The 13,652-nt window shown below is 35.2% G+C and overlaps 3 protein-coding genes across 11 annotated transcripts in view; 1 reads left to right on the forward strand and 2 right to left on the reverse strand.

Annotated features, from left to right (window-relative positions):
- Crtc (CREB-regulated transcription coactivator) overlaps nt 1-243 on the reverse strand; it is a 35,822-nt gene extending 35,579 nt beyond the window's left edge. For all 9 annotated transcript variants that reach the window (XM_025302556.1, XM_025302534.1, XM_025302552.1 and 6 more), the window contains exon 1: nt 52-243. In XM_025302556.1, coding sequence (XP_025158341.1) covers nt 52-165 — 114 coding nt within the window. In that variant the 5' untranslated portion in view covers nt 166-243. The remainder of the gene's footprint in view (nt 1-51) is intronic.
- On the forward strand, nt 240-4,502 carry LOC105185917 (mucosa-associated lymphoid tissue lymphoma translocation protein 1). Its single transcript, XM_011145775.3, has 11 exons — nt 240-1,631; nt 1,715-1,878; nt 2,073-2,259; nt 2,323-2,587; nt 2,684-2,776; nt 2,878-3,103; nt 3,170-3,353; nt 3,478-3,692; nt 3,796-3,894; nt 3,981-4,249; nt 4,334-4,502. The coding sequence occupies exons 1-11, from the start codon at nt 1,495-1,497 to the stop codon at nt 4,436-4,438; spliced, it is 1,944 nt and encodes a 647-aa protein (XP_011144077.1). The 5' UTR covers nt 240-1,494; the 3' UTR covers nt 4,439-4,502.
- A 155-nt stretch (nt 4,503-4,657) lies between these two features.
- On the reverse strand, nt 4,658-5,963 carry LOC105186022 (uncharacterized). Its single transcript, XM_011145959.3, has 3 exons — nt 5,241-5,963; nt 4,976-5,171; nt 4,658-4,903 (listed from the first exon to the last, which is right to left on the reverse strand). The coding sequence occupies exons 1-3, from the start codon at nt 5,574-5,576 to the stop codon at nt 4,695-4,697; spliced, it is 741 nt and encodes a 246-aa protein (XP_011144261.1). The 5' UTR covers nt 5,577-5,963; the 3' UTR covers nt 4,658-4,694.
- Nucleotides 5,964-13,652: the final 7,689 nt, after the last annotated feature.

The following is a 13,652-nucleotide window of genomic DNA, read 5'->3' on the forward strand; positions in this document are numbered from 1 at the left end:
ACGACCCTCCCACGCCACGGGGAGCTCTCACTTGAGAATATTTTCACTTACCCTGCTCGTGACGTCCGAAACCTCCCGCATGATCGCCTCGAACGCCGCCGTCTCCTGCGCCTGCTTCTGATTCAGCAGCGCGATCTTTTCACTGAATTTCCGTGGGTTCGCCATGATGGCTCGGCACTAGTTTTTCGCGGACACACTCTCTCTCTCGCGCGCGCGGAGGAACCCGGAGCACCCACCGCCACCACCACCACCGCCAACTACCACTAGCGGGAGCACGATCACCAACACCACCAACCACCACCGTCGTCGTCGTGGTCGTCGTCGTCGTCGTTGGCGCTCTGCCCCCTCGCGGCTTCCCTTTTTCCCTCCGTTCGTTGTTGTTGTTGTTGTTGTTGTTGTTGTTGTTGTTGTTGTCGCCGTTGTCGTCGTCGTCGTCGTCGTCGTCGTCGTCCTCGTCGTCGTCGTCGTCGTCGTCGTCGTCCCGACGGACGACGCACCGCTGCTCGGCAGAATCGCACGGCCAGTAATCGCGGTATAACCCCGTAACCTGCTCACTGTGTGCCTCGAGGATGGCACTGGCGAACACTGATACGCAAGATCATGCGGCGCAGCGCGCCATGCGCATTGCGCAGGACTTGCATTTCACGGTACGATTGGTTGCACGGTGCCCCGTTCACTTGCGGCCGCGTCCGCAATGGACACAGCTGGCACGTTCCTGTGAACGACCAGCGCGGCCTGCTGTGATCGATTTTTACCGAGCCCGCCGCGAGAGGTCGCTGGCGCGATCTCCCTGGCGGCGCGTTTTACTTCGCACGATTGATATCGTGAACCAGCCTTGTGCGTTCGTGTATATTTGGATTTATGATTCCCCTCGCGCTGCACCGAAGCCACGAAACAATGAAGAACGCAACGTTGTAGCCTCCATGTTGCACACGCGATTGGTCGGTTCTTTTGTACGTGATCCTCACGCGTTCTATAAATCCGCCGTCATAAGCCTATGAGAGTACGAAGCTTTCAGGTCGGACAGCTGATGCGCGATATTCTTCATTCATTTTGTACTTCATCCAACAGCCAATTAGCGCGCCCGATCAGTTTGTCGATTAAATGTATTGGACTGAAGAGTGGCGAAGAGAAAATGCGTGCAATCCTTCTACGTTTGTTTATACGCAATTGCCTCCGTACATTTTACAAAGTGAATAAAATTGATATGTATGTTACATAAATACAGTTGTACTATTGTGTGAGATATTTTTATGTTTTCACTCACAGAGAAAGTAGGAAAGAGAATGCATATTGAAGATAAGGATTAAAATAAATGTGATTTTCACTGAAATATTATCTCCATATTTTCCTCCTTTTATTTCCTTCTTCTATGAAGAATGATTCAGTGTGGGAGCGAGTGTTGACGGTCGAGCAGATCATGCAACACCGATAATATAGTTTCATTACCTTTTTTTGTGGGAAAGTAGGAAAATAGAAGTAAGTGCATTAAAAATGGCAAAATTTGATGAAGATATGTATCTGGAACAAATTCCACTAACTGTATACAAGGAATTGATCTATGAATTGGACAAAAATTCGAATTGGAAAGTATTGGCTTGTCACTTGGCTGAACAACTTGGATATTCACGGTAAAATGATTTTGAAATAATTCAGGCTATTATAAAAATTAACAAACAATTATTCTCAATAAGTTTCTCTGACTTTTAAATAGTAACTCATGGCTGCAGTCACTGCAACAAGGTACAAGTTCTACAAAAACACCAGCAGCTAATCTACTGTTTGAATTAAATATAAAAATGTGTACAATTGGTATACTTTGTACATTACTTAAAGACTGTGAACTTGTTAATGTCCTATCGGTTTTATATCATCCAGGTAATTCATATATATACTTATTTTTGTTGAAGTGGAGATAACTATGTATGATGTGTTAGAACTTAATTTCATTTATATTCAGAGTTGTTTACGAACAGGTTATGAGTTGTTTCTTTTTAATTAACTCATGTATATATGTGATGAAAAGAAAATCTTATATTAAATCTTTATAGATCTTTTTTATTCTTTATTAGAGCTTTTGACAATTGTCAAACATCCATCTGACAATATGGAACATAATACAATAGAATTATCCTTTGATCAGCATCTATGTCTTTCTTGTAAAGCTACTGGTGTACCATTACCTACTTATAAATGGTATCACAACAATATTGAGCTACTGGAACAACAAGAACATGAACTTGATATTATTATAACTAGGTAAAAATATTATGTTTGAACACAAATGCAATATATTTGATTATTGTATGAAATCTCTTATAGTTCCAATCAAGCTGGGGAATATAAGTGTAAAGTATCACAGATGACTAATGATGGAAGCATAATTTCTATATTAATGACCAAATCAGTTTTTGTAAATATATCCCCTGTACCTGTAGTTATACAGCAACAACCACCTATTCTTTTAGAAGTTAGAGAAGGAGAAGACTTTGTAATTAGTTGTACAGTACATAGCTATCCAGAACCACATTATCAATGGTTCAGAGATAATACAAAACTAGAAGGAGAAACATCCAATATATTGCACGTAAGTATTTACAACTAGAAGGAAAAACATTCAATACATTGCATGTATTTACAATATTAATACTACAAACTATTTCAAATAAATGTTTTGTTTTAGATAAAACAATTTAACTCTAAATTTGAAGGAAAGTATTATTGTTATATAACCAACAACGTCAGCGAGGTTTTTACTCAAAGATGTCATGTGATGGTAAATACACTTTACACAATAATTATATATTTTATAATGTTTCACAAAATAAATATATATGTACCCTTTTATCAGATAATAATTCATATTAAAATATGTAGGAGGATTTACCTCGTCAAAAGGCAGTTGCAAAAATAGCTTTAATTATAGCAAATGGTGATTATGAAAATCATAAATGCCTAAAGACACCCAAAAATGATGCTGCAAAAATTGGTAATCTATTAAAAGAGATTGGTTTTAAAGTGATTTGTTTTGCAAATTTATCTTTTGAACAGATGAGAAAAGCTATGAAAATATTTGGTGAAGTTTTAACAGAAGGTGTTTATGGTAAGTTTTACAAACGTAGTATGTATACAGATATAATAAACTCTCAAAAATTTACTTTCAATGTAGGATTATTCTACTATGCTGGGCATGGTTTTAAAATGCAAGAAAGTTACATGCTTGCTGTTGATGCACCAGAATCTTATTTAAGAAAAGATGCAATTTGCGAAAGTGAATTGTTAGCTACATTATTACAAAATGATCCTGCTCTTTTAGTAACAATATTGGATATGTGTCAAACTGTACCACCAAAGTAAGGATCTAGTTACTGCCCATTTTTATATACTTTAAAAAGATTCAAATATGAAATTGTATCAATATATAACTGGGTATATTTAAGTATTTAAGTACATCTTATTGAATGAATGTTGTTCCAGAGAATGTAATCCTGATATTCATAATGAAATACCAAAAGTTAAAGAATTTAAGAGTAGAAAAAACCTAAGAAATCTAGTGCAAGCATACTCTACATCTAGTCATCGCCCTAGTTATGAACGAATAAACAGCAAGTATGGATTGTATGCGACTCATTTGAGCAAATACATCAGTAAAGATATCCCAGTTACAAAAATATTTGAAGAAGTAGGGAAATGTAAGAGATATGGAAAAACTTATACAGATTTTTATACAGACTTTAGATTTCTTGATGATAATTTTGCTGAGTTATATATATATATATATATATATATTTACAGCGATAGATACATGGTTGAAAGGAACAGAGCGTAACCAAATACCAATGTTTGCATTAACCATTACCAAACCTTTCCGCCTCACCGATGCCATTTACAAAAGTAAAGTATCTGTTGCACAAAAAGTTTGCTTTTTACTTAATGCATTGTAGATATAAATGAGTATGTATATATATTTACTGTTACAGGAAACCCATCATCTGCATTGAATAACTTGAATAAATTAATAGCCTTCTCAGCCAATTCTTTTGAAATAAATTTCAAGCAAGCTGCTATCTCAGCAAAAGTTACAATTTCATTATTTATGGAGCCTTATTTAAATATAATCAAGGTTTCAATATGTAATTTAGAGCATCTGGAAGTAAATTTTTTTAATTCTGTACCTACAAAGCAGAATAACTTGTTTCAAACTACTCTTAAGCAAGAATGTTGGATATTTAATCCACAAATGTGTCAGGTATTGTATGCATATAAACTGTATTTGCAATATTATTATATATAATATACAGGTTATTAATATTATTTCAAATATATCTTACAGGGACCCTTGGTTGTATCTGTTTCAAAAAATGGAACTCCTATTGGTGCCACATTGTTACATATCAAAAATTATATCCCATTAATATTAGAAAATATCAACAACTAATATGTAATATATATATGTATATGATTATTTTTTGACAAAAATGACACTTTTATATTATTGTATATATAGATATTTACATAAAGATTATACACAGTATATATTGTCTCTATTGATATTTTTTATTTATAAATATACAAACTAATGTTGAACAACCAGAAATTAATTATCCAGTAATGATAACAAATGGTTAAACAGGTTAAATAATGATTAAACAGATTTGTACAAGTTTTTATTTGAATCTATCTTACAGATATATTTATGACATAGTAAAATGATTCACTAAAGTTGCAATCCAAGAACTTCCAATGTTATTTACATATTTACGAGTAAATGTATAATTACATACAAGATGATCAGTTAATAAGCCAACTTTTATAAAGCTTTCTGTAGATGTTTTATAACTCCTTCTATCAAAATTTGGGCTATAATGACAAATTGTTGTAACTGCAATGGAATGCTCGCTACCTATAAAAGAAAATATTTGTTTAATATATTTTCCTAACTATACCGTAATACTGATTAAGAAAATACTATTACTTGAACTTGTTGTAGCTGTGATATCCGATAACATACAAAGTACAATATTATTCTCGTTTAATTCAATCAGCTGTCTTTCACTAGGACTTAACGTTTCAATCTTTTTGCTTAAGATCTCAATCATATCTTCCGTCATAAGATCTTTTAAGAATTCAAAGTTTTTGTTTGCTAAAGCCTTTGATATTACTATTGATGCCTAAAATTGCAGTCATTTATTTATTAATGTGTAAACAATGCCTTTTAATCAGATATAAAAGAATCATACATATTGGGCTCCTTGCAGAACTTCAGCTATATTAAAATCTTTATCTATATATGGAGTAATTTTAAAAATTGATAAATATAAAAGTTTCAATGGGGTTATAAAACTTGGTATAGATACAGGGGTTCCTTCCACGAGTGTGGGTAAAGTAACCCGTGACTGAGAATCACGTTTAGTACTGTAAATTCTATAAGCAGCAAGATGTGGGAGTGACGTATACAATAGATTTAACTCATTGTCATATCGTGCGACCTTTGTCTTCGTTTTATTTCTAGAAATAACAGATGCTACGACTCGTAAATTGTACGGCGCACATCTCCGAATCACCGAAATTAGCATTGTAACTTATGTAACACAACGCAAACTTGTTATGTGAACATCAAACACGAGGATGTTTTTCTAACCTATCTCCGGTACTACTGAAATCCTTCACGCATATAGATACATCATTCAAGATATGTGTAGAATTCTCCATAATGCATCATTGTTACGGAAATTAAGCGAAAATGTATGCTTCACATAGTTTCTTGAAAACATATTTTACAGATTGATAATTATTCTTTAAGATTTTTATAATTAGCGCTAACAAAAAGGTCGTTCAGCATCTGGAAAATTACCATACCCGGTAATTTATGAAACAAAATGCCGCTTGCTAGTAATAGTTCTATAAAATTTTGGATGGTCATGTTCTACGGATGTTACATGTTCTAAACTCCGTTTCTTGCCCGTTATTAATTCTATTATTTTGAAATAAATGAATAATAAACGAAAACCGAACGTGTTGTACGTGAAATATATTTATTTCAAAAAGCATGCCTAATTTGTCGTTGAGACATACTACTTGCAAAGCAAAGACACCGAGATACTAGAGTGTTGCGGATTCGCCGAGAATCAGCAACGCTGCGCGTGATGTTTACACGATCACGATCGCTGTGTCGCCGCTGACGTCAGCGTACACGTGCGAGGCGACTCTCCGACATTCTAATGTCTCGTGCGATACTCGCTGCGCTCGGCGTGATTGTTCGGCCTCCCGACACGTGAAAACACTCTTCCAAACAAAACTTGGGATGTGAACTTGGGAGGCTGAACCAATCATTGAGCGCCAACTAATCCAATAAGACTTTTTTTTGTTCTAATCGAGAATCCGTTCGAAGCATCAATTTTGTATTCGAGATTTTTCCACCGCTGGAACTCACTCCGAATTTTCTCGTTGTCCCGGACGGACTCTCAGTTTTGTTCGCTGTCCTAACCGGACTTTCAATTAATCATTCTTTTCTTACTGTTTTTTTTGTTTCGCGAATTTGTCTAAACTTAAACTGTGTAACGTCCTACGCCGATTATCGTTTCCGATAGCCGGGCGCGTCGATTACCCGCCGCTCACGAAAATCGCTACCGCCGCGAGATCAACTGTTCGAAGCTCCGAGGCATTTCTCCCGGCGCTGCGATTCATTGTAACCCGGTTAAATACATTTATTTAAGAGCATTTCGCCGCATCGACCGAGATTCATCTCGATTCTATTGTTGGTGTAACCCGTCCTCTGCGACCTGTTCCACACTCTCCCGCGCTTCTTGCGAAGCGGTCCCGGCACGCGTTCGCTTCGGTTTCCGCGCGAACACAGAGAGAAGCCTGAGAACGGGCATGGCTGCATTTACAGCGTTATGGAAAAGTTGGCTGATTCGAAGCGCCAACTGGGTCCATTTTTCATGGCCATGAACTACTATGCCAATGTCCACGATTTGTTGGTACTATTCCGTGCTATGTCCATAATTATTTGGTTCTGTTCTGTGCTATGTTCACGAGCAGAGAGGAAGCTGAGAGCGGCCAACACGGCCAGACCGAGGCCTGTATCTCTAACCGTTTAGGAGATATCGAAGGTTAAAGTTTTCCAACCTTTCTCCGTTGATATCTCCGCTTCTACTGGAAGTAGAGAGTCGTCAATGTAGTCGAAAACGTAGGGTTTTGAGAGGACTTTATTTTGGTGCCAGAACCAGGCTTGTATCTCTAACCGTTTAGGAGATATCGAAGATTAAAGTTTTCCAGCCTTTCTCCGTCGATATCCAGCCTTCCTCCGTCGATATCTCCGCTTCTACTGGGAGTAGAGAGTCGTCCATGTAGTCGAAAATGTAGGGTTTTGAGAGGACTTTATTTTGGTGCCAGACCGAGGCCTGTATCTCTAACCGTTTAGGAGATATCGAAGGTTAAAGTTTTCCAGCCTTTTTCCGTTGATATCTCCGCTTCTACTGGGAGTAGAGAGTCGTCATTTACGGCAAAATGTAGGGTTTTGAGAGGACTTTAATTTGGTGCCAGAACCAGGCCTGTATCTCTAACCGTTTAGGAGATATCGAAGGTTAAAGTTTTCCAGCCTTTCTCCGTCGATATCCAGCCTTCCTCCGTCGATATCTCCGCTTCTACTGGGAGTAGAGAGTCGTCCATGTAGTCGAAAATGTAGGGTTTTGAGAGGACTTTATTTTGGTATCAGAGCCAGGCCTGTATCTCTAAACGTTTAGGAGATATCGAAGATTAAAGTTTTCCAACCTTTCTCCGTTGATATCTCCGCTTCTACTGGGAGTAGAGAGTCGTCATTGTAGTCGAAAATGTAGGGTTTTGAGAGGACTTTATTTTGGTACCAGAGCCAGGCCTGTATCTCTAACCGTTTAGGAGATATCGAAGATTAAAGTTTTCCAACCTTTCTCCGTTGATATCTCCGCTTCTACTGGGAGTAGAGAGTCGTCATTGTAGTCGAAAATGTAGGGTTTTGAGAGGACTTTATTTTGGTACCAGAGCCAGGCCTGTATCTCTAACCGTTTAAGAGATATCGAAGATTAAAGTTTTCCAACCTTTCTCCGTTGATATCTCCGTTTCTACTGAGAGTAGAGAGTCGTCATTGTAGTCGAAAATGTAGGGTTTTGAGAGAACTTTATTTTGGTACCAGAGCCAGGCCTGTATCTCTAACCGTTTAGGAGATATCGAAGATTAAAGTTTTCTAACCCTTCTCCGTTGACATCTCCGCTTCTACTGGGAGTTCCCTCCCCGTCCATATTCTTTTGTTTTTCCAACGGTGCGTCTAATAAGATACAACGTAAATTACATTTTCTCTCTTCGCGCGAAAACACTGAGACTGTGTACTCGTTAATTAAGCTAGAAAATAAATGTACACTCGCATGTCTCGACTCGCGCTTGTGGATGTTAATAATAATAATTAAATATACGTACGTTTCACGTATAACGTGATTGACTTGGAGTACTCCGTGCCTACGATGTTATTCATAGCGACGCATTCATACTTTCCCTGATCTGTTACATCGGATTCGGTAATTTGCAAGGCACCTGAAATATAAAATGCGATATTCTCGAACAGCGTTCCTCTCAGGATTTCCTTGTCCAAAGAAAGATCAATGATGCGATCGCAGATCTCGTGTATGTCATGTCAAAATAGAAACAGTTTGAATTCGGCGTAATATGATTCTTGGAACAGACGTAAATAAGTATTGTGAAGTTTGAAGCGAGTCTCTCATAGGCATGCTTTGAAAACACGAGTTGTTTTCATTTTCAGCTAACGGACGACGCAGGCATCAACACTGATTGGCAAGGTGGGGGGTAACCGTGCCTTCCCGATTGTTTGCTTTCGTACGCTTATACATGACTCCGTGATTGCGGAAAGGACATTGCGCCTCGGGCCGACGAACGACGCGCATGTCGCAGAGTAGTACGAGAGTCGGTTAATACGCGTTTCTTTGTCCCCGAATCTTACTTGCGCGAGTGTTAGAGCTAGAGTCAGTGTCGTCGCCAGTGCTACGATGGAGTATCCGGGGGTGCTGCGACGGAGTAACCAGAAGGAGGACATCGGATCGAGAAGTCAGGATGGAGAGAGGACTTGGAGAGCGCCGAGAGACGTGGACAGCGATACATCATGTATGGTATTCGAGGTACCTTGAGTCATTATTATTACGCAGAATTTTTCTGATTTTAACGGACCTTACTCGAAGTAAGGACATACCCGAGTCGAAATTAGATCAGTATTCATAGGTTATCTGAAAAATGATGAAAAATAGCTTGAGATTTGATTATTCGTTAACCTAATTTCACGTAACATGAGTTCTACTTGTCTTTTCTCATAAAATATGAATGTCTATTCAAGCAAGGTTGCTGAGGCAAGCTAAGGTTTATGAATACAAATTCTTAATTATGTTCTCAATAAAAAGTTGCAGATAATTTAGAAAACTATGAATAATGATCTTAAAATCTGATATAAATTTTACAAGTGTTGATTTTTATTCGTCTAATAATGCTCAGATTGCTGTTTTCGTTTAGAATCTGCTAGAATGTCCGTTTCTCATTCTGTTTATCTTTCTTATTGTATCGAATCAGAATTAAAATCTCTATTAGTGAAACAGCATTATTAGACATAACCGTTGTCTTTTTGCAGCTTCAGCTCTTTTAAGAGCTACAATTCTCATCATTCTCATTAGAAAAAAGAAAAGAAAAAAAAGAGAAGAAAAAAGGAAAAAAAACTTTAAGAATGATGAGAATTAAAAGTGTTTTTCATCTCCCCATTTCCTCTAATTCTTATATGATTATTTAATCCTTATATATTTATCTCACATGCAGTTCTAACAAAGGCAATTCTATTTACGTTTTTATCTTTGTTCTCTTTCTTGCGCTGTTAAGCGAATATATAGTGAACATCAACAAAAATTGCTCATTTAAATTAAGAATATAAGGATTAAATACATATACATTATCGAAGTAAACGAGTATTAAATAACTGCGGAATACATCGCTGTTGAAGACTCATCATGGGCGAGACTGCGAGAGTAGCCAGATGTAACGTTCAGGTAGGACAAAGCTTGTTCACTATTGCGCATCTAGATATTCTGCATTGATTTTTCAAATCGGATGCAATTTGCAGGATCAATGTAGAATTAATATTTCGACTCGGGAAAGACTCGGGAATGAGAACGAATTGTCATTGCACTTGGACAATCTTCTGACACTGATTTCTGGTATTAATCGATATTCGATTTTCGGTACTGATTTATTCTCATTTCTTTATAAGACAAGAAAAATTGATACGAATCATTCGTTTATTCGAGTTAATTTGTTGAGTAAATTAGAGGGATAAATACCTGAAAAATGAGAATGAATTGTCATTGTAATTGGACAATTTTCTGATACTGATTTACGGTATTGATCGATATTCTATTTTTGGTACTGATTTGCTCTTCCATTTCTCTATAAGAAAAAAAAAATTCATACGAATCGTTCATTTATCCGCGTCAATTTGATGAATAAATTAAATATTGATCGGTCTTCAGTTTTCGGTACTGACTGATTCTCTAATTTCTTTATAAGAGAATAAAAATTGATACGAACTGTTCTTTTATCTGACTTAATTTATTGAATAAATTAGTAGGGTAAGTACCTGCAAGATGAAAACAACTTGTCATTGCACTTGGACAATTTTCTTGACATTGATTTATGGCGTTGACCAGTCTTCGGTTTTCGGTACTGATTTATTTTCTCATTTTTTTATAAGACAAAAAAATTGATACGAGTCGTTCGTTTATCCGAGTTAATTTGTTGAATAAGATTAGAGGGGTAAGTACCTGAAAAATGAGAACAAATTGTCATTGCACTTGGACAATTTTTTGACACTGATTTATAGTATTAATCGATATTCGATTTTCGGTGCTGATTTACTCTATCATTTCTCTATAAGAAAAAAAAATTCATACGAATCGTTCATTTATCCGCGTCAATTTGATGAATAAATTAAATATTGATCGGTCTTCAATTTTCGGTACTGATTTATTCTCTCATTTCTTTATAAGACAAGAAAAATTGATACGAATCATTCGTTTATTCGAGTTAATTTATTGAGTAAATTAGAGGGATAAATAGCTGAATGAGAACAAATTGTCATTGTACTTGGACAATTTTCTGAATCTGATTTACGGTATTGATCGATATTCGATTTTCGGTACTGATTTACTCTTTCATTTCTCTATAAGAAAAAAAAATTCATACGAATCTTGCATTTATCCGCGTTAATTTGATGAATAAATTAAATATTGATCGAGATTCAATTTTCGGTACTGACTGATTCTCTAATTTCTTTATAAGAGAATAAAAATTGATACGAATCGTACTTTTATCCAACATAATTTGTTGAGTAAATTAGTGGGGTAAGTACCTGCAAGATGAAAACAACTTGTCATTGCACTTAGACAATTTTATAACGCTGATTTATAGTATTAATCAATATCCGGTTTTCGATACTGATTTAGCTTTTGATTTTTCTATAAAAGAAAAAAAGATTGATACAAATTGTTCATTTATCCGCGTTAATTTGATGAAAAAATTAGATATTGAACGGTCTTCGATTTTCGGTACTAATTTATTTTCTTATTGTTTTATAACACAAATAAAATTGATACGAATCGTTCGTTTATCCGAGTTAATTTGTTGAATAAGATTAGAGGGGTAAGTACCTGAAAAATGAGAACAAATTGTCATTGCACTTGGACAATTTTCTGACACTGATTTATGGTATTAATCGATATTCGATTTTCGGTACTGATTTACTCTATCATTTCTCTATAAGAAAAAAAATTCATACGAATCGTTCATTTATTCGCGTTATTTTGATGAATAAATTAAATATTGATCGGTCTTCAATTTTCGGTACTGACTAATTCTCTAATTTCTTTATAAAAGAATAAAAATTGATACGAATCGTTCTTTTATCCAACTTAATTTGTTGAATAAATTAGTGGGGTAAGTACCTGCAAGATGAAAACAACTTGTCATTGCACTTAGACAATTTTATAACGCTGATTTATAGTATTAATCAATATCCGGTTTTCGATACTGATTTAGCTTTTGATTTTTCTATAAAAGAAAAAAAGATTGATACAAATTGTTCATTTATCCGCGTTAATTTGATGAAAAAATTAGATATTGAACGGTCTTCGATTTTCGGTACTAATTTATTTTCTTATTGTTTTATAACACAAATAAAATTGATACGAATCGTTCGTTTATCCGAGTTAATTTGTTGAATAAGATTAGAGGGGTAAGTACCTGAAAAATGAGAACAAATTGTCATTGCACTTGGACAATTTTCTGACACTGATTTATGGTATTAATCGATATTCGATTTTCGGTACTGATTTACTCTATCATTTCTCTATAAGAAAAAAAATTCATACGAATCGTTCATTTATTCGCGTTATTTTGATGAATAAATTAAATATTGATCGGTCTTCAATTTTCGGTACTGACTAATTCTCTAATTTCTTTATAAAAGAATAAAAATTGATACGAATCGTTCTTTTATCCAACTTAATTTGTTGAATAAATTAGTGGGGTAAGTACCTGCAAGATGAAAATAACTTGTCATTGCACTTAGACAATTTTCTAACACTGATTTATAGTATTGATCAATATCCGGTTTTCGGTACTGATTTAGTCTTTGATTTCTCTATAAAAGAAAAAAAGGTTGATACAAATCGTTTGTTTATCCGCGTTAATTTGATGAAAATATTAGATATTGAACGGTCTTCGATTTTCGGTACTGATTTATTTTCTCATTGTTTTATAAGACAAAAAAAATTGATACGAGTCGTTCGTTTATCCGAGTTAATTTGTTGAATAAGATTAGAGGGGTAAGTACCTGAAAAATAAGAACAAATTGTCATTGCACTTGGACAATTTTCTGACACTGATTTATTGATCGATTGTATTTATTGATCGATGTATTGATCGATATTCGATTTTTGGTACTGATTTACTATCTTATTTCTTCATAAGAGAAGGAAAATTGATACGAATCGTTCGTTTATTCGAGTTGATCTGTCGAATAAAGTAGAGGGGTAAGTAACTGAGAAATGCAAACAAATTGTCATTGCACTTTGATAATTTTTCGACATTAATTTACGATATTGATCGATATTCAATCTTCGATATTGATACGGATAATATTTTTCGATACTGATTTATTCTTCTTTCACTTCTGTATGAAAGAGAAAGGAAAATTGACACGAATCGTTCGTTTATCCCAATTACTTTGAATAGAATTACTTTGAATTAGTTTGAATAAATTTTAGAATTGAATAAAATTTAAAATTGATTAAAATTTAGAATTGAATGAAGTTTAGGATTGAATAAAGTTTAGGATTGAATAAAGTTTAGGATTGAATAAAGTTTAGGATTGAATAAAGTTTAAGATTAAGTAGCAATTATAATACGTCCCGTCTAGTATGTGATTTTCTGCATTAATATTGATAATTTTTTGATATTAATTTATTGATACTAATTTATTGTCTCACTTCTCTGTAAGACAAGATGAAGGAGAACTGACGCGAATCGTTCGTCTATTAGAGTTACTTGCGGTTGAATAAGCTAGCCCAGAA

The sequence above is a fragment of the Harpegnathos saltator genome, unplaced genomic scaffold (genome assembly GCF_003227715.2).
Source record: "Harpegnathos saltator strain DR-91 unplaced genomic scaffold, Hsal_v8.6 scaffold115, whole genome shotgun sequence".
Classification (NCBI taxonomy): Eukaryota; Metazoa; Arthropoda; class Insecta; order Hymenoptera; family Formicidae; genus Harpegnathos; species Harpegnathos saltator.